The sequence below is a fragment of the Perna viridis genome, chromosome 14, assembly GCF_037379345.1.
Source record: "Perna viridis isolate PV_CMFRI_1.1 ecotype Kerala chromosome 14, ASM3737934v1, whole genome shotgun sequence".
Classification (NCBI taxonomy): domain Eukaryota; kingdom Metazoa; phylum Mollusca; class Bivalvia; order Mytilida; family Mytilidae; genus Perna; species Perna viridis.
Window position 1 is genome coordinate 17,240,790 of NC_142458.1, and position 27,428 is coordinate 17,268,217.

At 32.0% G+C, this 27,428-nt stretch overlaps 2 protein-coding genes across 7 annotated transcripts in view; both read right to left on the bottom strand.

The window, feature by feature from the left end:
* Positions 1-139: 139 nt before the first annotated feature.
* LOC148598436 (uncharacterized) lies at positions 140-14,738 on the bottom strand. 3 transcript variants are annotated; one of them, XM_088562628.1, is made up of 15 exons: positions 14,276-14,738; positions 13,401-13,427; positions 12,287-12,371; positions 10,945-11,023; positions 10,205-10,282; positions 8,624-8,784; positions 7,949-8,119; positions 7,448-7,615; positions 6,939-7,083; positions 6,390-6,506; positions 4,619-4,670; positions 2,656-2,802; positions 2,152-2,376; positions 1,379-1,849; positions 140-1,114 (listed from the first exon to the last, which is right to left on the bottom strand). In XM_088562628.1, the coding sequence occupies exons 6-15, from the start codon at positions 8,716-8,718 to the stop codon at positions 948-950; spliced, it is 1,758 nt and encodes a 585-aa protein (XP_088418754.1). In that variant the 5' UTR covers positions 8,719-8,784; positions 10,205-10,282; positions 10,945-11,023; positions 12,287-12,371; positions 13,401-13,427; positions 14,276-14,738; the 3' UTR covers positions 140-947. The 3 variants fall into 3 exon arrangements, with proteins under 3 accessions (XP_088418754.1, XP_088418755.1, XP_088418753.1); XM_088562629.1 differs by lacking the exon at positions 13,401-13,427; XM_088562627.1 differs by lacking the exons at positions 13,401-13,427; positions 14,276-14,738 and having other exon boundaries at positions 12,287-12,622.
* Positions 14,739-15,275: 537 nt separating this feature from the next.
* Positions 15,276-27,428, bottom strand: part of LOC148598437 (protein PHTF2-like) — a 45,140-nt gene continuing 32,987 nt past the window's right edge. For all 4 annotated transcript variants that reach the window (XM_088562625.1, XM_088562624.1, XM_088562623.1 and 1 more), the window contains one exon: positions 15,276-26,785. In XM_088562625.1, the coding sequence (XP_088418751.1) occupies positions 26,633-26,785 (153 nt within the window). In that variant the 3' untranslated portion in view covers positions 15,276-26,632. The remainder of the gene's footprint in view (positions 26,786-27,428) is intronic.

Genomic DNA, 27,428 nt, shown 5'->3' on the forward strand with positions numbered 1-27,428 from the left:
ACGCTTTTATCGGCGCTATTTCTGAATTTTACAAAACAGACTAACACAAGTAAATATGAAAGGCAGAACCAACAGGAACAAAACCATTACCGATTAGGTTCCTGACCTTGGACAGGTATCATAATAGAGAAGGATTGCCTTTTAAACAATTGTTTATTTTATTTTGTCACCCTATAAATACAGACTAAGCCCATCATTGCCATCGGAATCACCTGTGCTAAGTCAGGACCATACGATTGTTTACAACTTTCCGGTTTTTCCTTTATCTTGTTATTTGTTATATGTACTTTTCTTCTATTGACTATTGCCAGTAGTTTTAGCCATATCACCTCGGGTATTTTGAGAAAGTTACAACTAAAGTATTGTTTTCATTATAAACCATTACAATTAAGCGTTTTAAATTTGTTGTGTTCTGCTGATTTTTCGTAACCCGGGAATAGGTGGTCTTAACTGGAAACATACTTTCAGCTTTCTTTACTCGACTTTAAACGAAAAAGAACACAAACCAAAATAGATATGAACAAGCATCAGTGCTTATGGGAAATTCCTATGATTAACAAAAAGAGCTACAATCCAGAAAAAAATCGTATACTTTTCAATTATGCACATTTTGATTATTTCTTGTAGGTACGTGTTCTTTCTCCATGTTCACGCGAAATATCTGCTCGGTCGTGAAGTCATATCCTACTTAATTTAAAAATACAGAATCCAACATTTTATTCATCAATAAGTTGTGTAAAAGGAATAATATAGACGGCATTGTCAAATAGACCAAATTGAAAGTTTTTTCTCTCTCTAAATTAATTTTAGGAACATGGTGCTTTTGATGGTTTTTGATTTTCCTTAATTACTAGCAAAATTGTAATTTTGCTTCAAAATATTGAACATCGTTACCAAGTCAGCAAATCAGTTCAGAGTAATTGTTTTAAATGCGAGTATAATTAACATTAAAACCATTTCTTTTGTTTTGACCTCATCCACTTTTGGAATTTCGATCTCAACTTTGCCGCTTTTTTGTCACGTTTCTTCATTAGTTTTCTCCTTTCTTTTTCAAGCTTTTCTTGTAATTTTCTTTCTTCCTTGATACTCCAGTTGAAATGGCTTCTCATTCGATCTGCAAAAATAATACAAAGAAATATACCGAAATGTGACCATGTTGTCTGGTGATCATTTGAACAAAAAAGATATCACACATGTTTTATGCATACTCTTCTATGTAAAAATACGTTTATCAAAATATTGTTTGGGACTATGTTTGCAGTCTATTATGCTAAATGTGGAATGGCTGCAAACCCGTCTATGTTGTCGGGTAACGTCATTTTGTTTTTCTTACGTTTTAATTCGCAGATATATATAAGGCCTTACACCATAAACTTACATTTCTGGGAATTCCATCGTCTATTTACGTTAGCACTGTATGATGATACCATCTGTCTGCGTCTCCAGTTGTTTCTCCACCATCCGTTACTATACCACCGAGATCTCCACCACCAACCATAAGAATGCCTTCTTGGTGTGACGCATTCAGTTGTTGGCGTTATATGTGATGTATGTTGCTGAATCGTTGACGTCATTGTCGATGAATGAGGTATAGACGGCGATACTACTGTTGTCGTTGATAAAGTTGACGTGTAGACAGAAGTAGTTGACATTGAAGAATCTGGAGCTTCTGTTGATATTACTGGAGTTAAATCTTTATTTGTCGTTAAGCCCGTCATTAATGTCGAAGTGGAACGGATCACAGTTGACCAAAAAGTCGTCTCAACATTCGGTTGATCTCTTGTTGGTGTGGTTTGTATATCATATGTTGTTGATTGGTGTTCTGATATTTGGATTTCTTTAGTAGCAGCTGAAATGGAGGATAAAAAAATACTTTATGAACTGTTTTTTTTTTCATAAAGCTATTAGATACCTTTGTAAAATGAGGGACTGCTTTCTTTAAAAAAAAACTATAGGCTAAGAAAAACACAAACATTTAAAAGGGTAGAAATGACAAATGTCGGTGCCTCTTATAAAATAATTTGGAAAATTTCACTATATGAATCAGAGTAATTCCATCCTTTTTTGAAATGCATAAAAACAAAAACAAAACAAAACAAGAACAAGAACGGCTCATTCTTAACCGAAGTCTAAAAGTAAATCCTCTATCACCTTCTGTACCAAAATCGTCTGTGGTAGTCGGTGCGGTGGTTTGTGATGTGTCCGGTCTCGTTTCTGATTCCGTTACTGGTTCAGTTCCGACTGAAGTTATAATGGAAGACTTTGAGTACGGCTTGACACTACACTTCCGGCAGCACCTGACCTCGCGTGTATAATTGTCATAAGTAGAACAGAGGCTCGCATTACAAAGAGACCAACGATCACCATATTCACATCCTGGAATAAAAATGACAATGAATAAATAGTGGATTTAAAATAATTCCAGAAAGGAAAGGAATAATTTGAATAATTAATGTTGTTATTGAAAATATAGTGGAATATTTGTACTGAAAATCCCGTCGAGATATCGTTTTGGATGAATAGCAGTCATTGCAATAAAATGAAAAGGTTTTATTAAAGAAGAAAATTTAAATTTAAAGTTTCGACATTTTGATATGAAACGTCATGTCTGATGCAGTAGGGGTTGATTATAAAATTTTGTTTCACATAATCTACCTGGAACATCTGTAAACTGTGTAGCACACGACTCACAACACGTCAACCTGATCTGTGGTTGATAGCAATCAAATCCCCGTAGTTCTATTCTCTCCTGACATCCAGCACTGAAGGGTATTATAGGCTGGTCACCAAATGGACAATCGTCTACATAGAAAATACATGTGAAAAAAAACGAACTCTCCATTTTAATATAATTTGCCATATAATGTATTTTAAGTCGTGCACTAACCAAAGCGAGAATAATGTGTTCAGTTCCTGTCAAAATTTCTCAATCTTGACGACCTCCCAGCACCTATACAATCTCTACCATCGTAACAAATCATTTACATTTTTTCGTAAGCTTGTCGACCTCCTAGCACCTATACAAACTGTACCACCCTAACCAAAATCGTTTACATTTTTTGGTATGCAAATTTGACTTTATCATATTAATATTGACTACGAAAGAAATATTGATGTAAACTGCTGAGCACTATTTTTAATTTCTTCCAGACAATATAATTTAAACTTTGGTTTGAACTTCAGACGCCATAAATCAAAAAACATAAATGAATCAAAAAAGTCATTCTTTGTTGTCTTCGTACTTTCAGATGAAGTTAACATTGCTAATACTTGAAACCAGTAGCATAGGAACACCCTTAAGAATCAACACGACATGGAAACTGATGTTTTCAAAACCATTACATTTACAACTATCTCGTTGTATTTGCTACTGTATCATGTAATGGTTGCGTGGTTCTCGTCTTGGAACATGTCCTAACATTTAAAGTTGCATTAACTGCCACATTTGTTCAGTTTTGATTCTACTGAATTTTGCTGATTCAATGAAATAAATTTGTAGTAATGCAAATGAAGCAATAACTGTCTATAATACTTACAGAATATTGTGAAAACATTTTAATTTAATCAGAGAAGACCGATAGCTCTGATCTAAATATTTTTCTCCATTACTTCCGATGATTGCCGGAATTAAAAATACTTTAATCTTGGTAAAAAATAACAATAACGGCTACACAGGTAAGCACGTGTCTTCATTTCATTTCTTTTCATCTATTTCTTGATTAGTTTTCAAATAAATAATGACCACATTTAAGCGACATTATATCACAATGCGTAAATTCCAAAATGATCCTTGCGTTATATTGGAAGTTTTTTTTCCTTTACGGCTTGAGTCCGTCGGTCTTCCTGTGGAATAACCACTTTTGCTTTGCAATCAGATTTGTAAGTAAAGAAGCAACCCTTACAGTACATGCGCGGATAAAGGACACCAGAAGTCACATGCATACGAATTCATCTAGGTCGTTTTTTTGTCTTGCAAGACAATAAATATATAAACACCTATTTCATGCATTTAATGCATTTTATTTGAGGATATCAAATGAAAGTATACAGGAAAAGTATAATTTAGTAGAAATAATACAAAGTTAAGATATATTTCAACAGAAACAAAAATTTACGAAAATGACAGCTAATGCAGCTTTAAGTGTGAAATAATCGTATCAATAATTACGACACTTTTTTTAAATGCATGTCATATAAAAAAGGCAAATATATGTATGCTGTACATGTGTTTAATTAACAGAATTAGAAACAAATATACCAGAGAAGTTCGTTCTGAATTAAAATAAAAATGATTAATGTACATTCAAGAAGTACTCCAAACCTGGAATATCGAACTTGTCAAATTCATCAACAAAAAGATGTAACAAAGTATGCCAAATGCCTCATTGTTTAGTGAATTCTTAATTCGCGCTACTATATGATATTTAGTTCGGACTAACTACTTGATTAATAAGTACCCTCAGGGATGTGTGGTCCACAAGCATTTGCAAAGTTTCAGTTGTTCTGATACAAGAAAAAAAAATAACAACAAAACAAACAATAGTAAAACACCTCAAACAAAACCAGTCTTTTTTTTTAAAGTGTCATTACTTTTGATATTTAAAGAAATAAACTGTACCTATAGTTTCATCAGCCTCTTCTGATAGTTGACACGTTCCTTCCAAACAGGCCTAAAATTAACGAAAAGTCGTACCATTTCAAATAAAAAATGTATAAAGATATAAAATCTAGATGGTCGAGGGCGCTGTATAGCCGTAAGAATTCGAGTCCTGCGGAAGAACCAACCATAAAGGTGCCAGTTCAAACATCATTGGGAAATTGACATACCCTTACATGCTTACGTTGTCTTTCCAGTATCAAATGTTAACCGATGGAGCAGTGAAGCGAATAGGGTTGTCGCATTCTAAGGTGTATATATTTATATTTAGGCATACATATAATCATATTCAATATACACGAGTTTTCATTACTGTCTAATAAAAGTAATTCATGATCAAGGTTATACGTCTGCATGTTGCTACGATTTTTCACAACTTTGACCCCAGCGCAACAAAAGTAAAATCAAAGACTGAAGTCTTCAAAGTCAAAGTCGCTAATCGTCAAATAATCGCTGTCACTGATTTTGGCTTACTTTCAACATCCGAAATGGTACAAATGCGATATGCTCTAAAATAGGATGGCTTCCGCTAAAATCTTGGTTCCCTTGATATTATTGCTTACTCTTTCGTAACTGTAATGACCCGAATGTTTTCAATCTCCCGGAACAAGATTAAACAAATGGCAATGGATATAAAAGATATCGGTGTCCTAATACCGGTAATATGTATGCCCATTATATGATCAATTGTAACGAACGCCTGTGTTTGAATCGGAAACTGGGTAATATAACATACATTCAATGCTAACCGATCATTTACTTTTAATGTAAACTTCCCGTTCTAAAGCGAAAACACGCACAGACATGTGTATGATATGTTTTAAAAACGGTACGTTTTAGCGATCTTTGGGTAGCTTGTGATATAGACCAGGAAACCAGTATAGGAACCAGGTTTAGCAGCTGGCAATGAATATTCATAAATATCGGGGCGTGCTAATGTATATGACTGTATAGTCTTGTAACCAGTCTGGGTAATGTTAAAAGTTAAGCGATAATTTCATGTAAACTTCCCGTTCTCGTAGAAGCAAGAAACACACGTAGAACACAGTATATGATACTTAAAAGGTAGATGTTTATCTCGTATTAAGCTAAAACTATGACGCTATCGTGGTAAACACGACGAGGATCTGCAGCGAGGCGTATAACTACATATTCATGCAAATCATATGCGAATATTAAGTAATGAAATTAGGAGTGCAAGAAGTCGCTAACAATATTAGCGGCTTAAAAGTACTTAAGAAAATTCTTGACTTCCACGGTAACTCCAATGACCGTCCTAAGAAATCGTTGGCGTTATAAGCAGAATTTTTCTTTAAGACTTGAGTAATTTTTCAAAATTTGTGGCGCTGGCGCCTGATCTTTAAATATTTTGTCTCAACTAACTTGAAATGCCTTATACTATACTGTAAACATAGTTATTATTTTTGTGGAGTACATCTCACATCTCTGTTCATAAAAATCCTAAAAGTAAGTTATATGGAAAATCAAAAAATGAGATCACATAAGCATGGTGTAATAAAACAAACTTGTGAAAGTCTCTGCAAAATTATTCAACGATTTCAGAGGAGTTGCAGATTAGCACTGGGGACGAACGAACGGACAGATAACATGAGCACTAAATACCTCCCACTTTTTTTAACTCGAAAATTATTATCTGACAAACTGGTTTTAACACTATGATAAAATAAAATTATGTCAATGTGTCAATAGATAAATCATAAAACTAGCCTACCGCTTTATTACCACATAGAGTACCATCTCCCGGTAAGATCAGTTTACACGTCTGTGTAGCAGCGATGTAGCAGTATGCCCCTCTACACACTGAGCCAAAGTCTGATCCTTGAAGAGCCTGTGGATCAGATGGCAAAGCTAACAGCTAACATGTATGCATGCAAGATCTTGAATATTGCAGTTTATAAAGAAACTGGAATAATTTCACAGACATGTTTGTGTGTGTATACGATCAGAAACTGTATCAAGACAAAATAGATAAGCAAATAAAACAAAAAACCAAAAAAAAAGAAAAAAAAAAAAAGAAAAAAAAGAAACCAAAAAAAACAAAAACAAAAACAAAACAAATAAAAAACAAAACAAAAAAAAAACACGATGTTATGTAGCAAATAGTACAATCTGAAAACATTTAAAAAAATATATATATTCCAACGAAAACACGCTAAACATCCTTTTCATTGAAAGGAATTAAATCAGGTTAATTAAAAAATATTTCATTTGAATTTTAAGAATCGTTTCCAAGAAAAATCGGTACATAATTTAAACCTACCCTACATAGGAAGGACTGAGATCCATACACTGTCCTACACTGGCTATCGATACTAATGATGTTGGCAGAACGTTGTCTTAGAAACAATGGAACGTTAGGAATATATTCAGAATTCTCAGTTTGAGACAGGCAATTTTCGTTTGATCTAAAACAAGTCCATGAAAAAAAAAGGTGATGTCAATATATGATCAAAAAAAAAAAAAAAACACACACCGAAGACATAGTTCCAAAAATATTAGAATCATACCAATACCTATTTAATCGAAACGTTATGTTTTAGTGTTCAGTAGCGGAAATGACCGAGTAGTTATGGTTGAATACCTAATTTTTAATAGCACAAAATGAAATTTTATTCGGCTACTAAGAGCGAATCTTTGGTATCACGTTACCGAATTGATCTTACGCATAAGGTAATGTGTACCTTAATATAAACTTGAACAATTAAACTGCAATATAATACATATCTGATTGTACAAAGAGAAGTAGTGTGTTAGCTCGAAATGTCATACATGTTAAGAAGAGAGGTGATGTATTCCTCAAAGTAAGATGTAGAACATGGTGAAAACTTCCAAAGGTTTGGGGCTCGTCTTTCATCCGGGAACCTAAACTTGGACGCCATGATGAACAAGCTTGTCGGAAAACAGTTGTTATTGTCAAAGTCTCTCCTGGACCCTAAGCTACAGACGAAAAACATCAGAAATGATCGTTGTTATATACTTATTGCTTACATTAAGAACAATAAATCGTTGTATGTTTGAATTAACGGGCCTAAAAACACATTGTTAGAACAAAAGTAATCCTGTCAAAAGTATTTCAAATTTCTTTTCAATTGCTTTAGACTTGATACGGCGTCAGCAATAGAGCGGGATTTCTAAAGATACAAACCGTTGCACACTGTTTGTTGATACTAGCTATTTTGTATTTCTAGATATGTTCCTACATTTAATCATCTCCATATGTTAGGTTTCTTAATTGATGAAAACATAAATTAAAACATAAGTATTGTTTACCTTCGCCCGAGTTCTTGAGCGGCCCGTACGACTGTTTCCGTTGTGTACGCCTCTTCAACGATTGCCACGGGTCCTCTCATGGTTGATTCTAGCAGGGATATGTTCTGACATATTGAAGAGGGATAGGATAAGCCCGTATTAGATGAAGACCCACCATACGTCAGATTATACCTGAAAATAGTTCACGTGCAATGTCAATTAGGGTAATGAAATATATATATATAAGTCTAAAGGATAGTACAACGATACCGATAAAGATGTTAACACACTATAATAAAATATATAATGGGCAAAATCTTCAGTCAACAAAATAACCTTCTTCAGTGCCTTAAATAAACTTAGTGTGTATGTCTCATGAAATAAGTACTTTTAAATGCCGCATAAAAAGACATATCAGAGGCAATTTTGAACTTTTTCGTTCTTTGTGTCATTTTATTTGATCTATTTGGTAGTGAATTAAGTTCTTAACCACTTAGCCACAGACCGTTTTTATATTTAGGAGGCTGGGATTTGATATCTTGATATTTTCATTCGAAAATCTGTCTTGATAAGTAATAGGAAAAATATACAATCATTGTTGATTTTTTTTCCCAATTTGGAGCATTTTTTCCCCCCAAAAGATCCAAGCCCCCTCTCCTCGCTTATGAATTGGCCAGTGCCTTAAGATTGGAGTACCCAGTGAACAGAACAGCATAATCAAAATTCGGAAGGTCTCTTGTCGAATCGATCCATGTAAGGAATCTGTCCAATGCAACAGCAGAATCCACCATTTCTCTCGGAGAACCTTCTTCCGCCAGTTGTTTTATTGGTGTCGTCCACAAAGACTGCTCCGGAGTCTGTAAACAAAAAAATAGACAAGTGTTCCATTAAATCATTTGTGTTAATTCTGATCGGCTTGTTATTTTTTTCCATTAAAAATCGGACAAAAGAATATTTTTAAGAGACTATATCCTTATAACTGCAGGCTCAAGAGAGTCTGAATCGCTCACCTGGTTAACCATTTGCTTATTCGAAAAACTTGAGGAATGAGACAGGCTAAGTTAAAATCAACTAAATTGTCAAATGCAGGAAATGATTTTCATAGCATTTTTATGACCTGAACCAGAATTTTGCTAAAGGAAACAATTTTTGAATTATTTCCAAAAACCTGTCTTATGACCCGTAAGTTCCATTTTTAGTATAGGCAGCCATATCTATTCACAGATTAAAAAATCACAACAGTCATTTTGAGCACAATACACTAAAGAACTATTATGCTTATTTTCATTCAATGATCTTAAATGGTTTTTCAAAGTTGTACATGTGAAAAAAAATGAAACGTAACTCCTACACTAGTCAATGAATGGTTTTGAAAATTTCGGCATAGGTCCTTCTAATGATGCCTAACAATTTAACCCAGAAATTTGGTAAAGGTAACGGTTTTTAAGTTATTTGCAAAAAACTGCCATCTGACTCCTATGTTCTATTTTTAGTAATGGCGGCAATGTTTTTTCATGAATCAACAATACCAACGGGCGTTTTGTGTGGGATACCCTGAGAAACATATATGCCAACTTTCATTGAATTCTGTGCAATGAATTTTGAGAAGGTTTTCTAAGTTGCACATGCGAAGGGGCCGTAACTCCTACATTAGTTGATCAATCGTTTTGAAAGTTTTGGCATAGGTCCGTCTCATGATGCGGAACAATATAACGCCAGAAATTAGCTAAAGGCAACGGTTTTTGAGTTATTTGCAAAATAGTGCAATGTGACACCTATGTTTTATTTCTAGTAACAGCGACCATGCTTTTTCATGGATCAAAAATCCCAACGGTCATTTCGTGCAGAACACCCTAAGGAACAATCATGCCAAGTTTAAAACCTTTTGTTCACGACGACGGACGCTAAGTGATGGCATGAGCTCACTTGGCCTTTGGCCAGGTGACCTAAAAAGCTGAAATTTAGTATTTCTCAACTGCATCTTTATCATGAGTATCCTTAACTTTAATATGATGTTTGTTTCCTTCAACATTGACATACAGACCTTTTGTTGTTACTGTTGTACAATCGATGAACATGGTGTGGAGCATGTTCAATATACATTCCGCGATGAAATTTCTTTTGTTTTACCCAAGCCCTACCTCGCGGAAGTGTACATTGGATTTGGTCATAAACTTACCACAAAAGGGTCTAGTGTTAAATTATGTTGTAAAGGAGTGTTAAAAGTTCCAGTCCTTTGTAGTTAGCAGGTCGGATACAGGCTTTATACATACTAACCTCGGTTACATTCAGATCGCTGTATGATAAGCTGAAAGTTACTTCAAAACTGTTTATTCCTCGGTATCTCCTATCAAGCTGTAATAAACAAATAAGTGAAAGCATATACTACGACTGTCCTTCCTTTTCTCAAAGTTATACAGTCACTGTAATAAACAAATAAGTGAAAGCGTATACTACGACCGTCCTTCCTTTTCTCAAAGTTATACAGTCACATACAGTTGAAACTAAGTATCCGGAATTGTAGGAAAACGGGAGATGACAAACATTGTGCCAAAAATGATTGAATTCTGTTGAAGCATTGTTGATGAATCGACAGACAGTCGGTTTTATATATTGCCCCTGTCATAAGACAGATGTTTTAAAATCAGAAATCAGATCGATCACAACCTACAGAGCATTGTGAAATTGCATAAAATGATAGCGTTTAAAGGTATATGTGCTTAATTTACTTGAAAAAAAAACCCTGTCACTCATTTTTCTTGGAAGACATGAACACATTTCTTTACTTAATGGAAGAGAGTTCAGATTTTCATAAGTTTTACTTAATGACGGGTACAAAAAAAGCAACGGACAAAATTGCAATTTGTGACTTCTTTATGAATTTTTTGAAGCTAAAAAGATACAAGAAACAATTTGGTTGTGCAGTCAAAAGTGTTTGAAATATTCATTATCCCAAACTTTCATGACGAACTTTATTGTGTAGAATAATATCAATATCAATATTGTAGTGTACTTACTCCGTCAAATACTCTCGCGTAGTAAATTTCTAGTCTGTCATAAACCTCAGTTAAATTACCATTAGAAAGGGCTAAAAATCTTCAATATCAAATTACAAAGAACATCATCAATAACGAAATAATCTTTAAAGAAACATATGTCAAAATGTCATGTATAAACAGACTGGGTGTGAAACATGATTTGTAATGTTGAATTCACATAATTGTCATAATTCATTTAAAAAGTGAGCAAGCATGACAAAAATGCACTTAAGTTTATGATAGGCTAGTTCCTTATTTTTGAAGTATAAAGGAAGTACAATTTGATTTTTATTTGTTGCTAAGATCTAATTTTAAATGAAAAGACAAGATTGAAATTTTCAGGAAATTAAAAGGCAGGACAATCCAAAAGAAAAAAAATAAAAAGGTAGGATCTATTATTATCCTAATATTAATTTGTATTTAGCGTCGAAGAAAAAAGGCAAGACCTAAACTTCTCAAAAAAGAAGGCAGAAAAGAAAAAAGATCCAACCCCCGCCATAAAAATCAAATGATTGCTCCATTAGTTTAAACATTCGTAAACACATGTTCTGAACACAACGAAAAACAGAGGAAATACTAACATGGTTAATAAAACATTCGAAAATCACGTTTGAGACGTCAGGGGCGTAGCTGCCTATACGCAAATACGCAGTTGCGTACTTTCGGAAAAAGTAACAAAAATAAAAACACACACTTTAAAGATGAAATAAAGGTTTTATGCAGTGACTCACTGGGGGCCTTAAGCGACCCCCCAAGACCCCTCGCCGTAATTTTGCGTACAAATAAAACAGGCCTAGCTACGCCCCTGGACGTCATACAACGACTGTCATAGATGGTCTGGACGAATAGACGAACAACGGTATATGATTATCATATGAATCGAGCATAGTAGGTTAATCGTATGTTTCAGTCCACACATGATTACCCCATGATTATTATATGTTTTCCAGCAATTGACATACGGGAATGATATCATAATCATATGACTATCGTATTTAACTTATAAAATGATTATCGTATGAATCGAGCACAATATGACCATCATATGTGACATAATATATGTATACTTGTACGTTGATTACCATAGTAAATTTAAATCTGAAATTGATTATAATTTGACAAACAAAATACAAAAAAAAAAAACTTTATAAGCAACTATGTAAAATTTAAATGTAGCAAAGTTCGTTAATGGAGAAATAATCACTTTAGCAATAATCATCGCTAGGTTTTTTCTCTCCGTAAAAAAGATACACGACGATAAAAGTACAAAAATCATTTCAATGTATATTATTGAATTTAACCGACATTATACTGATCCTACCTCGTAAATACAGCAAAGTCGACAACGAACAGAACCTCAACTGTAAGGTTTGATGGCGACGTCGCCTGTCGTCGGTATCTGTTGACTGTGTGTAAACAGTTGCAATGTATTCGCAGTGAACAGCATATATAATAGTGATAGAACAAACATCAAACTCATAAAATGATAACAGGTATTTCGATTTACAAATGAAGATATAAACTTTTTAAGATAAAATTGTTTTACCAAACTACATGCCCAATGCAAAGGATTCACATGATATATTCGATATGCGGACAAAATTATTACGATGCACTAAAGCGAATAGAAAAATAAAAAAAGTACCAACCCCCCCCCCCAAAAAAAAAAAAAAAAAAAAAACCAAAAAAAAAAAACAAACAAAAACAAAACAACAAAAAACAAAAAAACAAAAAACAAAACAAAACAAAACAAAACAAAGAAACAAAACAAACAAAAAAAAAACAAAACAAAAACAAAAAACAAAGAAACAAAAAAAAAAAAAGTGCACAACATATGTAAATTATTAAAATCTAAATCTTTGCACAAGATGAACTTTCAATATTTGCACAAGAATTAAATGGAAATTTTACGTTTCGATCTATTTTTCTGCATCTTCCCTTTTAATATGAACTATTGGCAAACTTAGCATATTTTCGTCATAAATTTCTATCCTGCTTTCCATTTCACATTTGATAATGTTCCTCCCCTTATCCCATAAAAATATTTACAATATAAAAAATTCTACATACAATATTAAGGAACACTAAATGCTAAATAATAATATATGGTCAAACTATATGTTAATAATGTTATTCATGCACCATGCTGTAATAGTAAATTAAAAGAATTCTACAAATCTAAAAAAAAAAAATATGCATGCGTGGAAAAATCGACTCAAATATATAATAATAATGTATATGACGTGTTATGCCTTTTCTGATTTATTCAATTAACATTTCCAATTTAAAACGGTACGGCAGTATAGTTACACATTTCTTTTTTTCTAAAATATAAAGTTCTTTAATTTTGCATTAAAGGAGACTCAAATTTACTGCTAGAGAATGCCGAAGTAATACAAATATAATTTTAAATGGTAGTAACAGTAATTTCTTACCGTGTCTGTTTATCTGTTTGGTTTCATCTTCAATAAGAATAAGTGTCGTGGTAATATAGTCGGCTAGAAAGTCATTTTAGCACAGGGTTCAGTGATTGGGATAAGATGGGGGTGGGGATCATGTGCCTTTTATTACATTATAACGGAAAGTGTACCATTGAAATCTATTTTATTTACTAAGAATATAAAAAACAATTGCCCTTTGAAATTCAAAGAATCATTCTCGTAACTTAAATTCCGATCACTAAAGGTTAAATTGCTAAATACATTACCTGATAAATTTTGAAATGTGTAAAATCATCATACTATGATTGACAATAGCTTCTGAAGTAGAAAACGAGTTACAATACATATTTTACTTCATTTAATCAAGAATAGACTATCAAGATAAGAGATCAAGAAACTTTTTTTCGCGTTTATTCGCACGCGATATGTGACGAAAACAAAAGAAATGAATTTCGCACCAAAATATGAATCCAACATGATTTCGTACAAAGATGGAGCTATTGCTAACTGCCGTTGCAAATGTTATATTTGTTTACATTTGTGCATGTCTATTCACAAAGCGAACTAAATTCTTACCTTTCAAATGCAACGAACAAGCCACCGAAAATGCTAAGCATAGTTTTAGTACTGTGTTCATGTCTCCACAAAAACAATATTACTGGTCAATCAAAGGTGAAAAATTGAAAAGAGATCAGGACTATAATAATACTAAAACAAAATTGACTGACATTATACTTTTAAATTGGTGTAATACATGGATGTATGACATCGTGTTTTAGTCGTGGGAAGGAACAGAAGCATATGAGGATTGCTGTCCGGTTTCAGTGCAGATGTCCTGTGAGACGGTGATGAAGAAAATGATTAATTACCTGAATGTTAGAATCAGGTGGGTTATGAAACCATCTAAATGATCCAAAAGAGCGACTGATGGATATATTGTTATAGAGTTGTAAATAAAAAAAAATTGCTGAAATAATAATTAAAATACGAATTGTAAAGATCTAATAAGACAGGCATATATGGAAAAATCGACTTAAAATAACTCGGACAGGAATTCAGTGAAATAAACTATTTTGAAAATTCGTTATTAATTATTGTATTCTGAGTCTTATCTTACGAGTAAAGTACATTTTCAGTCAACTACTGCAATTATATTTTTGTCTTTCATTTTTCTTAGGAAAAAAGTATTTGTTTACATATTTTCATGTTAAAATTCGAAATATTGTTCCTCCATGGTAAATAATCTTAAATTTTCAACTTTTTTTTAAGGATACGCCATTTTTACCCGTTTCTTCACACTTTACCGCTAAATGATTGCAAGTGTATTTATTTTGTCTATTACGAATGCATTTGTATACTATGCTTATGGAAAGGACTTAACTTTGTGGTAAAACTTGTGTCTCAATCTATAAATTACACCCAAGATTACTTAATCACATGAAATAGTAGTAAGCATAAAGTGGATTGAACAATTAACTCTTTTTATAGTTTTTATGAGGGTAAAACAACTATTCAGTTTTTACTAAAGGAACACACAAAAGGGATACTACAGAGAACATGAAAAGCTTACAAGACCTTAACACTGCCAACATAATGTTTACGGGACAATGTTGCAGGAGTACTGACTGATCAACAATAATCAGCATCAAAATGTCTGTAGGATGTGGCAATGATGTGGCAATGATAACTTTTTATCCAGAATCCCACAACAGTGATATATGTCCTAACATGACAGTTTTCACTTGAAGCTTTATGTAATCCGAGCAAATAGCCATCCTGGATATTTTTGATTTTGTTATGTTATACTCTCCTCCCTTGCATTTTATTGATTTCTTCCACATACAAAATACCCACACAAGAGACAGGACGTATAAATTCAATTTTACTTCCAAAACAACAAGTAACAATTAAATAAATCTTTCAAATTTCACAACATATAAAATTCTGGGATTTATCTGTAATGTAGCTTATTTACAACTAAATCACTTACATTGCGGCCTAGTGATCATAGAATGACTAAAACTGAGGACAAAAAGTAAAGACAACAAACAATATACTTACACGTTTTTCATAATTTTAACCTTGCACTTTAAGGTTATGAATTAAAATATACTGAAATTGTACTTACTTTTCGGATATATTTAATTTTATATAAATTTTCACGAATTTTATGAGCGAAAAAAAAAGGTATATTATAACAGTAAATACGCATATCAAACGTTTAGCATTAAGTAATATAAGCACCCAATCCTTCAAATATGTACCTTAAAAAAATAGTACAATTTCAGTAATATACAGTAATATCATGTAAACATCATATTATGTATAAATTTAAGACAGGAGGTGATTCATGCATGTCAAAAACCTAATCTACTCACTTTCATTTCTTATGCAGAAACAGTTACAACCAAATAACAAGTTTTAGTTTCTCATTCGGTTGTTGCACTTTTGAGATAATTTTTTTTTTATAGATTGTATCTGAAATTTAAAATTTGCAAGAATTATAACTCTTAATTTGGTTTGATTTTGTTTAATTCAGTGGGATATGAATGTATGGTTTTCTTAAAAATACACATCTGAATACAAAAAGGACTATTCTAACGTATTTACAAGTAAAAACATTGTTTGGGTTTTTTTTTTCTACTCCATGAATCACCTCTACCATTGGCAGTGTCTGAATTTTATATGGACAAGTAATTAATGTTTAGTTGGAATTCAAGTTATTACTTTAAAAAAATAACAATATTTAACCCATAAAAGCCTAACCGATTGGAAATCAAGTTATTACTTTAAAAAAATAACAAAAATATTTAACCCATAAAGGCCTCACCAACATGATTCTTTTGTTCTTATTTATTTTGCAAAAAAAAAATAATTTAACCTCTAAAGAAAATCCAACAGTCATTTTCGTTTCGAAATATCCAATAAAGTAAGTAAAATGATGTTTTGTTTCTCTTTCAAAATATGCAGTGTTCTAGGTAAAATTGAAAGGATTATATTTCAACCTTTCACTTCAAAATTGAAATGAAGATTACATTTTCACCTGTGGCATTCCTACCCATTACAATTTGACTTTGACATTTATAAATCCCATTGAGACCTTGACGTTTGAAAAATGGCTTGAGTTTAAAGCTCAATAGAGGATCTATTGCATTGACTAAATATCACTCATAATAGGGGCAGGGCGAGTTCATACATGTAAATCATTATACAATACTTTAAAAGCATCAACACATTCAGACTATAGTTAAAAATACATTGTATAACAAAGCACATGTAATAATGATAAATTGCAAATACAGGCTACACCTTAAAATGGCTTAAAATGGACATGCTGTAAGGTTTGGGGAATTCTTTTACTACAATGTATAAAATCAGAAATTTTCATTTTTTACAACAAAAATAAAAAACAAACATGATTCACAATACAGTGAAACTTGCCTATGCAAAAACCTAAATAATCCAAAAATCTGTCTAAACCAAGCACGTTTTAAAAGCCTTGTATCAATTAAAATGTTCTTTGTTTCTTGTTAAACCGATCACCTGCCTCAACAGCACCAATTATTAAGTTTAAAAGGGGTTCAATGAAGGGATACAAGTATTGCTGTATAAATAATAAAGGATCTTCATCAAAACTGCAAAACTTAAGGAGGTAGACCTGGGGTAAGGGACATAACTCATGAAATCTGTGATATGTTTGTAACATATTAAATTTCACAAAAGTCATTCAAACTTTCATTTGAGACAGAATGAAGTCAGTTCAGTTACTTTGATGTTTACATAAGATGAATGTAAAATGCTGAACACAAACGTTCCAATGATTTAAGAGTTGTGTCCCTTATCCTATGTCTACCTCCTAAAATCACATTGTTTGCTTATGTTATACTACTATATGCAACAATATCTGAACTGATATTTAACACTATTATCTTTGCAAGTGAAACAGACACATTGTTGGAGTCCAATATGTGTGGCTAAACTGAAGTCACAAAAACAGTGAAAAGTGTAATATGAAAACTCTATTTTTTCACAGTACATTTAACAAAAGTAACAACAGTCTCACTACATCATTAAGTGGCAATTTTCATGGGTGTCAAGTTTCGGGATTTGCTTTTCAAACATGGGTATTAAATTTTCACTCAATGGAATGAAAAAATAATGTTAAATACCCGAACTTAAATTTGGCAAACACTTATTTTTCATGATTCCCCGAACTTGTCAATAAAGCTTAAATCAGAATCTAGAGAATGAAGAAATTAGTTCCTGAAGGAGTCAAATTTTCATATTAAAGCAGGTCATAAGTTTCTCCGGCAAGTAAAAAACTGGTTTTTGATACAAATAGGACTTACACTCTATTAAAATACCATTCAATATGTAAGTCTTTAAGAGCCTGTTCATGTAAAAATCAAGCAGATCCTACCATACGGTTCACACAGGGTAAATTTCATCCCACCATATTTTTCGTTCACATGTAATGCTTATATCATGTATAAGTCAAATAGTTTTAAGTTTGTTTTAAATCGACAATGGTTGACTCAGAAAAAGGTGTTAAAGTTCCCTAACAAAGTAACAAAATTTTGCTAAAATTAAAGAGTTATCTCCCTTTCTTAAATAAATTCCAATGGTTTCAATGTAATTGATTTCTCTTTCAACATTGTAGTAAATCAAAACCCAATATACAACTTTCAGGAAGGATGCATTCATAAAATAAAATGGATGAAATTTGATTGAAAACAAAATTTGTCATGTGACACCCATTGCCAAGTTTTACATGCAAGATTATATTTCATCTGCAAAAACAGTTTTTCATAGAAATTTATAGGTCATAATTTTACATTAAATTTATTTACAACAATATTTGTAGAACCATACCAAAACAACAAATTTTGCTAAAATTAAGGAGTTATCTCCCTTTCTTAAATAAATTCCAATTTTTCATAGAAATTTTCATAACACCTTAATTGGGAAAATAGGTCATAATTTTACATTAAATTTATTTACAACATACCAAAACAACAAAAAAACAATCAATATTTTAGTTCATGAAGTTGAAAGAATAAATTCAAGTTACTAAGTCTTTGTCAAGTCTCTTTAAAAGCTATCAATCAAAAACTCTGCAGTGATTGCATCACCATGTCTAAAACTCAAACATAGAAAAAAAATCTAGGAATATCTCATAAACTGAAACCTAGTGAGCCATGAGCTCAAACTCAAGAATAATGTGAGTTAAGAAACAATATAACCATATATAATGGAGTATGTCAGTAGTTGCTAAAAATATGAGGCAAAATATTTATAGAAGAGGTACAGAGGTTTTGACAGAATGTCTTAATCTCGTTTTTTTATCTCGTATAATAAAATCATGAGATAATAAACTAATGAACCATGACACCTCCCATTAATTTTTCTAACAATAAACAGATGGTTTGCAATAAATACTATTTACACCAAAATATAATTTAACCTGTATTTTATGGCGTGCATTCTTGCGTTAATATTTAATGAGATTTGATTGTGCAGCCGTAACATCCTTAAGCTAAACATATGGCAGACAAAGGATCATTATATAATTCAATACATCAGTGAAAAATTTCACATACTGGATAAATAAAAATACGGATTTTTTTTTCACATATAATCATCAAAGGGGACTCTCCCAAATTCAATGAGAAGTCTATTAACAAAAATGTTCACAAAACAAAGCACAGGTTTAGTAGTAGATGAAAAATATCAAAATAAACATGTTACTAGTTAAAACTGATATAAATACTGGAATTCCCAATTCTGAATTGATGCAGGTGAAAATAAGATGTCTAACAAGTTAGAAAGCAATGTGACAAAAACAAAAGAAATGAATTTCGCACCAAAATATGAATCCAACATGATTTCGGTAAAAGATATAAACAAACTAGATATATGACAAGGTATTGCCTCTATGTTTTTTCAACAATGACTAATTACTTGAAAGTAACTTAAATATGGTTCTTATCTGAGGGTGTCATTACTTATTTGGTATTATATCCCAAGTAATCTTGATTTATTAAATTCATCCCTTAAATAATCCCTACAAAGTTTATTTCCTTCTACTATGAAATAAATTTCAACTGGTTATAGCATAAAACAGTGTTAAAACTTTGGAGAAATAATCTTCCCATTCATTTTTCATTACAGATTCTAATGCCACTTTAGCAGTCAATATTTTCTAAACCTAACTTTTTGTTGAAGCATTGCCTTTTATTCCTTGTGATGGGTTTCCAGTCAAAGTGCTCTTTTGTAAAAATCATGTGTGAATCATCTTCTCATAGCTTCTGCATGATTATTAGGAAGAGTTATTTTTAATAACACAATAGGTACACAACACATACACTGAACAAACATATTGCACACTAAATAAATGAAGAATATTATTACATTAATCCCACATCATAAATGCATCATTTTTTAAAATAAAATATCACTTAAAACAGTGGTTCAATTTAATATTTATCAACACATATACAGCTAATTCTGTCCACAAATACAAAAGAAACGACTGACAAAAAATTACAATCAAATGACAATAATAACTGTATTTATAAATTTTTGCTATAGATTTACCCACTGAATTTAGACCAGGGGGTCAATTCAGATCTCAAGTATTAGTCTCTGTAAGAATAAGGCAGTGGCTCAAACACATTATGAAAAAAAAAAAACCATTTTGAAAGTTTAATTTGACTGTTTTCACCATTAGAATCAAGGAAAAAAGACAAGATTTTCCATATCATTTTAATAAATTGAGTTATTATTTTATTGAAATGCTCTGAAAATAAACATTTCAAGGGCAGATAACTCTGCTAAAAACCTCATTTTCTAATATAACATTGAAAAATTTCTGAGCAAATCCAGTAATGCAGAGATCAAATAATGATCTTTTCAAATAAAAAAAAGCAATGTTGAGTGAAATCCAACTGTCATATTGGTTGGTTTTTGATATGCACGTTTCCAATTTTTCCCATCTTGCCTGATTCTTATAAAAACTTACACTCAATAGGAAACAATGTACATACAAACACCAAAACATTCTACAGATTTTCGGTAACATAAACAACTTCAAATGATATCACAACCCACATTTCATGAACTATCAAAATAAAATAGAAATAATCCTCATATTTCAATATGAAAAATAGTTTAAACAGGACAGAGTAACTAGCTATAAGTAGACTAACAAATAACACCCATTGCTTCCAGTTGTAAAAACTTATTTTGGATAACCTCTCTTTCTGACAATGATGTCTTGGAAATCTGCTTTGAAAGTTACATTAAAATCTATTTAATTATTGAAAAGTTAAGGAGATGAACTGATATACAGGCACACATGCTGATTCCTATAACCATGATATCTATGTTTGCCAGGGTATAAGAACAACCTGTGCAAGGCTATAGAATTATAATTTTTGTCACTTATTGAAATACAAATTTAGTGCAGGGAAGTTTGTTAATTTACTGGTTGATTTCTTTTGTGAGAAAATTAAAAGTTTTCCAAAGAAACAAAAAAAAAATACATATATGAACACAAGTGACCAGCATTTTAATAACAGGTATATTCCAAACTCATAATGCAGTTTCTAGATTAATGTTACTTTCATCTGTCTCTCCTGTAGTGTCATAAACACAAATCATATGTACAACTGTCTGAAATACACAGACGTCAAAAAATCTTTTCAATCTGAGCACCGATTGCTTATTCTGCATTAATTAAAACAAAATAAAAGAAGTATTCAGAGGAAATGGAAGCAGAATTAGTGGTAAGCAGTATATACAAAATGAGTGGAAAGAAGCCCATTAAAGATGACAATAAAATGCTTTGCAGGGTATGTCTTGAGATGACAGCAGAGGTCAAACCCTATACAGTTGGGCAAATATGGACACTCCATTGAAACTTCATACAGCTTTGAATTTTGATCATGATTTGACATTTGACACAGGATAAGAATTTGACCAGAATCAAGTTGGTCCATTTTTGACCTCTAGTTCTTAAAAAAGTTACAGTCACAACCTCCCAATTCAATTCCAATCTTTCTATTGGGATGCAACATTTTCTTGTAAAATATCAAACAGATTCATTCCTTTTTACTCAAGCTACCATCCAGAAATCATACAAAGGCTTGTTTCTTACCCCTAATTCTTAATGCACTCAAGTCACAATCCACAGACACAATCCCAAAGTTTTTTTGTGGTATATAACACCTTGTAGTGTAATTTAAAAGAGGACCATTCACTTTTCCTCAAGTAATAGACCTGACATTCTAAATTGGTATACACAGCTAAATGTGCCACATATGATAATCATATGGTAATCATATGATTCTCATATGGTAATTTTGGCTTAAAAACATATGACAATCATATGTTTGTGAAAAACATATGATTATCATATGATAATCATGCGATAATCATACCTATACCGGAATGTATGATTATCATATGGTGCTCGATTTATATGATAATCATATGATGTAAACCATATGATTATGATGTGTGGCACATTTGCTTGTGTAAGTCATAACCCCCAGTCAACCCCAACTTTTGGTGCTTTAGTGCTATTTCATACAATTTCAAAGAGATCTAATTAAAGATTGATAAGTATGAATATCAATTCCAGTCTGTCCTTCATGGTTCAGGATATAAAGGGACAATATCATACACATCAATATACTTAACTTAAATACATGTACATGAATTAAATTTTATGAAATGCTTGATTTTGGCCCCTTTTTGGTCTTTAATTAAAAAATGGTTGGGGCCACATCTCCCAAAATCAATCCCAACCTTCCTTTTGTGGTTTGGAGCCTTGTTATAAAATGTTCTAAATATAAACCACCTAATATTCAAGCAATTGCACATTAAACCAAGTGTCTACAGATGAATCAACCACAAACAGTACTAGTAAACAACAAATAATTTGTTTATAGCCTTTGGTTATATTGAAAGAGTAATCAAGGGAACCAAGGTTATAGCGGTAATCAAAAGAATGTATTCCAGGGACAAAGACCAGACATGGAAAACAGACATACACAACAAAGAACATAAAGTAACTAAAATCATACATACAAAGTAACAAAAGTAAATGAGCAACTCGGACTCAACTAAAAACTGGGAGCATGGACCAGGTGCACCAGTAGGGTAAGTGTCCTCTGCTTTATCAATCAATCATCAATCACAGTATAGCTGGGCTTAAGCATAAGACTGGTGGTTCTAAGAAAATAAGTATAGATCAATAATATACGAAATGAATAAAATACTGGCCTTATATATACTTGTCAACAATTAACTTATTTCTGCTATATATTGCCAAAAAGGATACAAATATGGTTAGCTATTAAAAGCATATGACACACCCATTTTCTCTCTTCACAACTTTGGCAATGAAATATTGACTTAAAAAAGGTAAAATGAACTAAAGCTTTCTTTCACTTAAAGTATTTTTCAGTTGTTTTTTTTTACAACAGGCTGAAAATTGACAAACAACTGATAAAAGCATCTTCACAGTAAATGATTCACTTGTGTACTTTGCATGGGATGTAGAAGATGCTCAGTAATTTAATTTTGCCCAATCTCTGAGCCTTGTGTAGAAACTGTGTTTTTCAATAATACCCTTGTATTGTGTATTTACACTTACGATTTATTGTGAAAATAAACACAGGTACTCAGTGCAATAGTTAAATACTATAACTGAAATTATAGTATACAGAACTTAGAAAAATAAAGAACAAGGTCTAAACATATCTTGAACATAGCAGTAAAATTAAATACACTTCTATAAATAACCCTGTACATTAAGTCATATATTATGCATACTACATCTATAAATATATGTATATTGAATAAAATTACAATACATAACAAAAACATGAATTTGTTTGGCTATAAACAGTATCTTTAAAATTTGACAAGAAAATTGAGAAGCAAACTTAGCAAACAAATGCTTAGTCAGTGAAACATGACTTCAAAAGATCAAACCAATAAACTAAACTGGAATGGCAGTTCTTTCTTTTTAAGTACCAGTCCATATAAAATTCAGACACTGCCTGTGGTAAGGTGATTTATGATGTAGAAAAACCCACCTAACAAACAATGTATTTTCGGTCTTCAGATGCTATATTTTAAGGTCACATTAGTCTCTTCTGTATACAGATCTGCACTTTTGAGAAAATGATACATTCATCTCACACTACAATCAACCAAAATCAAAGCAAATCAAGAATGATAACTCTTACAAATTACTAATTTCACGTACATTCTATATGAATTTTATCTCAAAAGTGCAACACCCAAATGAGAAACCAAGACTGATTATGTGGTCTGTATCTGATTCAGAATAGAAAATAAAAGTAAAGTTGGTGGGTTTTTGACATGCATGAATCACCTCCTGTCTGATTTTTGTAAAGACTGCTACTTATTACATTGTATATATAATATTTGAACCCGTGTAAACCAGCACCTGTCTAAACAAAACATTTTTTCAGGTCCCAAAGGGTTTGGTTTAGACAGGTTTCTCTATATTAAGACTTGATGTCACATATATATAACAAGCTTAGAGACAGAATTTATTGTACAAAGTGAAAAAGGATAGAATTTTATGTTAGCAGAGACAACATAGTGGACATAACTACAATGTCAAGATAGAGCAACACATACATAAAAGATATACATAAAAGTACAGACCAAGATATGAATCAGGCAAGTCCAGTAGTAACAGCGATACTTTAAAAAAAATAGAAAGTTTTTGGTAGCAAAAATATACTCACTGCATATTGCAGAATATATAGCCTGAATCCAATAACGAAGAAAACTGATTAAAATGCACAATATAATTTGCCACCATTTATATCTTATGAGGAAGTAGTGTTAGTAGGGAGAATGTAACATGAATGGATTAACATCATTCTGTCTGAAATGTTGTATGTAATATTGAAGTGATTGTTTAACTTCATATTAGGCTGGTGTTCTAGAAAGCCTTTGGTGAAGATTTTACCAAAAACAACAATGAATGAAACCTCTGCTAGCAAACATGCTAAGGATATTTAAACATTGCAATTGACTAGTGTTAATTATTGAGCTAATTATTTTCAGACTGGTATTGCAATTAACCTAGATAAAGTTCAATTAATCTTAGCATTTCTGCTCACCTGACATGTCATGCTCAAAATTTTAGGATTGTACTTAGACTAGACTGGGTAGAGAATTTATAATTTGGAGAGTTGAAATGAAAAGTTACTTGCCAATTTGTTGATACAAATTTAAAAAAAAAGTTTCACAGACTGTAATAACATGGCAGTGCATAACTCATCCCAATCAATTTTGGCAAGAGCGTTTTCCTCGTTTGTCTACCTTGGACTTGACTTTTAATGAGCAACTCGGCGGGTGTTTCTAGAAAAGCAGAGGATGCTTACCCTATCAGTGCACCTGGTCCATGCTCCTACTTTTTAGTGGAGTCAGAGTTGCTCATTTGCTTTTGTTACCTTGTATGATTTTAGTTACTTCATGTTCTATGTTGTGTGTGTGTCTGTTTTCCATGTCTGGTCTTTGTCCCTGGATTGCATTCTTTTGATTACTGCTATAACCTTGGTTCCCTTGATTACTCTTTCAAGGTGTGTAAATGTATTTCAACGATAAAGATTCTGACCACCAGATTCTTACATGGACTTGTACATAAGAACATACTGCAGAACAGTTTTTGATGAAATGTGCAAAAATTAAAGCTGCCTTTAACAGTTTGTAAATTATGTATCATTAAGTAGAAGTTAAAAAAAATAAATCATATCTTTCATTAAGTCACCTTACATGTCTTATGTATTTATTGTGTGTCATATTTTCAAAATATTAATACTTTTTTCTGATGCAGTCGGTATATTTTTGCTTTTTACCCTCTGACCTTAAAGATGCTCTTTCATGAAAACAGAAGTCACCTGATTGAAATGTTGATTCCTGATTGGCCAAATACTGATAACTTAGTGGCGTTCAAAAAACTGAATCGGAAATTGAAATTGCCCTGTTTTACTTCCTGAATGAAATGTATCATAAATAAAAAGAACAAATTTTACTGCTTTGGCTATCTTTTTTAAAGATGGTACTTGTTGTTCATTAGCAGGGGTCATTAGACTGACAGTCATCTAAAAAAACATTTACCCATAAAAACACTATATTTACACTGACAACTTCCTGCCAAGTTTCATTCCAATCTGTCGAATGATAAGTGAAAATAATTTTTAAGTCACAAGACTCTTCATGGAAGATGACATTAGATCACGAATTGCAAAATAAAGACTGCCCAAAAATTTCTTTCTCTGAAGTATTTCACTCTATGTATGACAACACAAAATGAAAATGTCCATACTAATGGATTTGTTGTAACGACTAGTAAGAGACTGACAGAATACACAATATAAAGCATAACATACAACAAATCCACATTAAATGTGACACTTACTACAAAAACTTATTTTTCAAGTCACCAGCAAATAAACAATAAAATATTGCAGTATTACAGTACCTGAACCGATCTGTGCAACAAAAATTGTGATCGGTCATCGATCACTGATCAGTTTCCGGTCAGTCATCGATCCGTTAAACTGATCCATTTAACTGGTGATCACAGAGCGGTCAATGTATTTTACGGTTTTTGTTGTTTTCTTCATTAATTTCACACATATTTATGTGTAATACAATGTAAAACAATGTAATAGATTTAAACATCAATTTATACTTTTATTTTTCATTTCTTTAATTTAAAACAGATCTTATGTCATTTTACATAATAAAACTGCGATCAGATCGGGCAATGGTCATCAATCCATGAAATTGTTGCGCGGGTCGGTTCAAGGACTGTAATATGAATTTAACAGTTTGCCAACAGAAACATAATGCTTCATATTTATAAAAATGTTCATGAATTATACCAATTAAAATCATAAATGCAATAATTCATATTACATAGGGGGTGGACCCAGTGACTAAGAGAAGGGTGTTCTGGATCCACCTTTGTGCAGTACATATAAACTGCAAAATCTGAATTAAAACCTATTTAATAGTGACACCCCATTATACTAATGATCAGATACAAACATTTCAACAAGCCTGGAGATCAAATCTCCAGAAAATAAAATTGAATTAGAATAACACAAACAAGTGGATTAAAACCAGCCAGAGGATTTCTTCCTTCAAACTGTACTAGGTCTTCACTGTTAGGCCTTAAGCTTGATCTTGTAAAGCTTAAGTTTGAATCCAAGAAGTTCTGTGAGAACAGCGGAGAAGGCAGATAAAACAACAACTCTTGTTATGTTGTATATCACTGGGTTAGCTGTGATTCCTGAGACTTTAAATGGACTTTCTAATTCCTACGAAAAAAAACAAAGAAATCATTTGATCATATGACTGAACGTTAATTTCCAGTGAAGAAAATTGCAGCTTATTAAGTTACATCTAATCGTTTTCTGAGAATATTACATATCTGATAATGCTACATGCTGACATTATCAGTCCACATAAAGCCTGGTTGAAAGCATTGAAATACAAAGTTTTTTAACATAAAATATATACATAAAGTATTTAATATAAGAAAGGCAATAGCCTTAAGTGCAAGCTAAGTCCAAAGCAAAAGTATCAGGTTCCCTTTTCAACAAATTAGCCAAGTTTGTTTAGGATATTTTTCATCAATAATAAGTGGGAGATGCCAAAAGGCATACCAAATATTTGTAAAATTATCAGAAGAACTGTTCTGGGTTCAGCATACATTGCAGGGTTTTTATCAAGATCCTTAGAACCAGAAGCAGCTTTTTAGAAAAATTAACATAAACATCTTTTAATGCTTTCTCTACACTGCATTTTTAATATTTCTAAAGCTTCAATGTACCCTGATGTAGTGTTTTGCCTGTTTCTTCAGTGTGAGTATGATGAATTTTTTAAACAAATTTCTAATTATAATCCTGGACGAAGACCATTACAGTTTCCATTATATTGTAAGTCCAAGGGGTGAACTCT

Excerpts from the sequence above, each read along its gene's own strand:
- LOC148598436 (XM_088562629.1), bottom strand. The coding sequence starts at position 8,718 with ATGGTGGATTCTGCTGTTGCATTGGACAGATTCCTTACATGGATCGAT. Across the intron at positions 7,084-7,447 it reads ATCACCTCTCTTCTTAACAT|ATCAAACGAAAATTGCCTGT; the intron begins GTATGACATTTC and ends GACTTGTTTTAG. Across the intron at positions 2,377-2,655 it reads ACAGTTTACAGATGTTCCAG|GATGTGAATATGGTGATCGT; the intron begins GTAGATTATGTG and ends TTTTTATTCCAG.